The 1,526-nt window shown below is 40.3% G+C and overlaps 1 protein-coding gene across 1 annotated transcript in view; it reads left to right on the forward strand.

The window, feature by feature from the left end:
• The window catches only part of kalrna (kalirin RhoGEF kinase a), a gene marked incomplete at its 5' end in the record, with an annotated part of 224,213 nt that overhangs the window by 170,724 nt on the left and 51,963 nt on the right, over positions 1-1,526 (forward strand). The window contains 2 exon segments of the mRNA XM_014027944.1: positions 816-947; positions 1,211-1,306. Coding sequence (XP_013883398.1) covers positions 816-947; positions 1,211-1,306 — 228 coding nt within the window.

Consider the following 1,526-nt stretch of genomic DNA (forward strand, 5'->3'; position numbering starts at 1 on the left):
TTTTGCATTACCTCGCAATACTTTTGTGTTCCCTCGCAATACTTTTGCTTTCCCTCGCAATACCTTTGCGTTCCCTCGCAATACTTTTGCGTTTCCTCTCAATACCTTTGTGTTACCTCACAGTACTTTTGCGTTACCTCGCAATACCTTTGCGTTACCTCGCAATACTTTTGTGTTACCTCGCAATACCTTTGCGTTCCCACACAAAAAATTGTTTGGTATATGAACTGAATTAAATCAGACTTTTGAATTATCTGGTTACCAAAACAGGATGTGTCGGCACAAGTTAGTGAAATTGACAATGATGTTGCGTGGCTGCACTGTGTTAAAATACTTCCATGCGTAGCTGTGTGATGTATTCATTCTGAAGCTGAATTAAAGTAGTACGCTAACTCGCTAATGGTGAGCATGTGAATTTGGTAATAACCTAGCAGGCACAATAGTGTTTAATGACTTTTGCGAGGCAACACAAAACGTATTGCGAAGTAACGCAAGAAGAAAAAAATCACCCATGTCCCCTCGCGGGCTTCGACATAATTGATAATTTGAGAAACGGCCACAATATTTTATTATACATTAGACCAACAAAGGTCAAATTATGAAGCAGTGTAGAAGCCTTTATTCTGAAATCCTCTAGAACTCTTCCAGATTACATATTACTCCCATCACAAATGAGGTCTTGTTGTTTTGTAAATGTCACGTTAAACTTGAATGAGTTTTATATTGAGACTCTCAGAAACCTGAGGAGTCTGTTAGATCTGTCATATGAACTCACGTCACTGCTGTGTCTGCTCACTCCAAATGTTCTTCATCAGGACAAAAACTCCTTGTCCAAGGTGCCCTCTGGGATGCAAAGTGGTGGAGAGGAGGAGCCGGAGGACGAGCCCCACCYTCCTCTACCCCCCCGCATGGAGATCATCAAGGACCCTCCAGCTCCTGATGACAAGGTAACCATTGAGGGGTTTTGTGTGTGTGTTCTCTTTCTTATTTGGTGATTTTTGTTATGTAAATGCACATCTATCTTACAAAGCTTTGTTTTTAAATCGAGTTTTATGGTAGCTGTGGTTTTGATAGCAGTAATGCTGTAGCTCTCCTCTCAGTTCTTCATGGTTGCTCACCTGTAACTTTCATTCTTCTCTGATTACTTGTGCTTCCCTCTGTAATTTCAATCTAACACACCTCTCCTTCTTCCTTCTTCTTCCTCTCCAAGTCTTCGTCCTTGCTAACATCTCTGCAGTCATCCTCTGAGGTGCCCAGTGCTGCAGAGCTTGTTAGTGCCATAGAGAAACTGGTTCAAACAAAGATGGTGAGTTTGTTATAAAGACTGTCTTCAGTAAATGCAGTTCATACCTCTGCCTCACTCAGAGGTCTGCATTCATTTTTTTCAAGGATGTTTTTGCATTTAAAAAAAAACGAGAGAGGCTGTTTACTTTTTAAAGGGATCCCCGATTAGTTGTAACATTAGACTTTATTTGATAAACATTTATTTTAACTGTAAAATGGAGACACTAAAAATACTGTAGGAT

This window comes from Austrofundulus limnaeus, unplaced genomic scaffold, assembly GCF_001266775.1.
Source record: "Austrofundulus limnaeus strain Quisiro unplaced genomic scaffold, Austrofundulus_limnaeus-1.0 Scaffold701, whole genome shotgun sequence".
In the NCBI taxonomy this organism is placed as follows: Eukaryota; Metazoa; Chordata; class Actinopteri; order Cyprinodontiformes; family Rivulidae; genus Austrofundulus; species Austrofundulus limnaeus.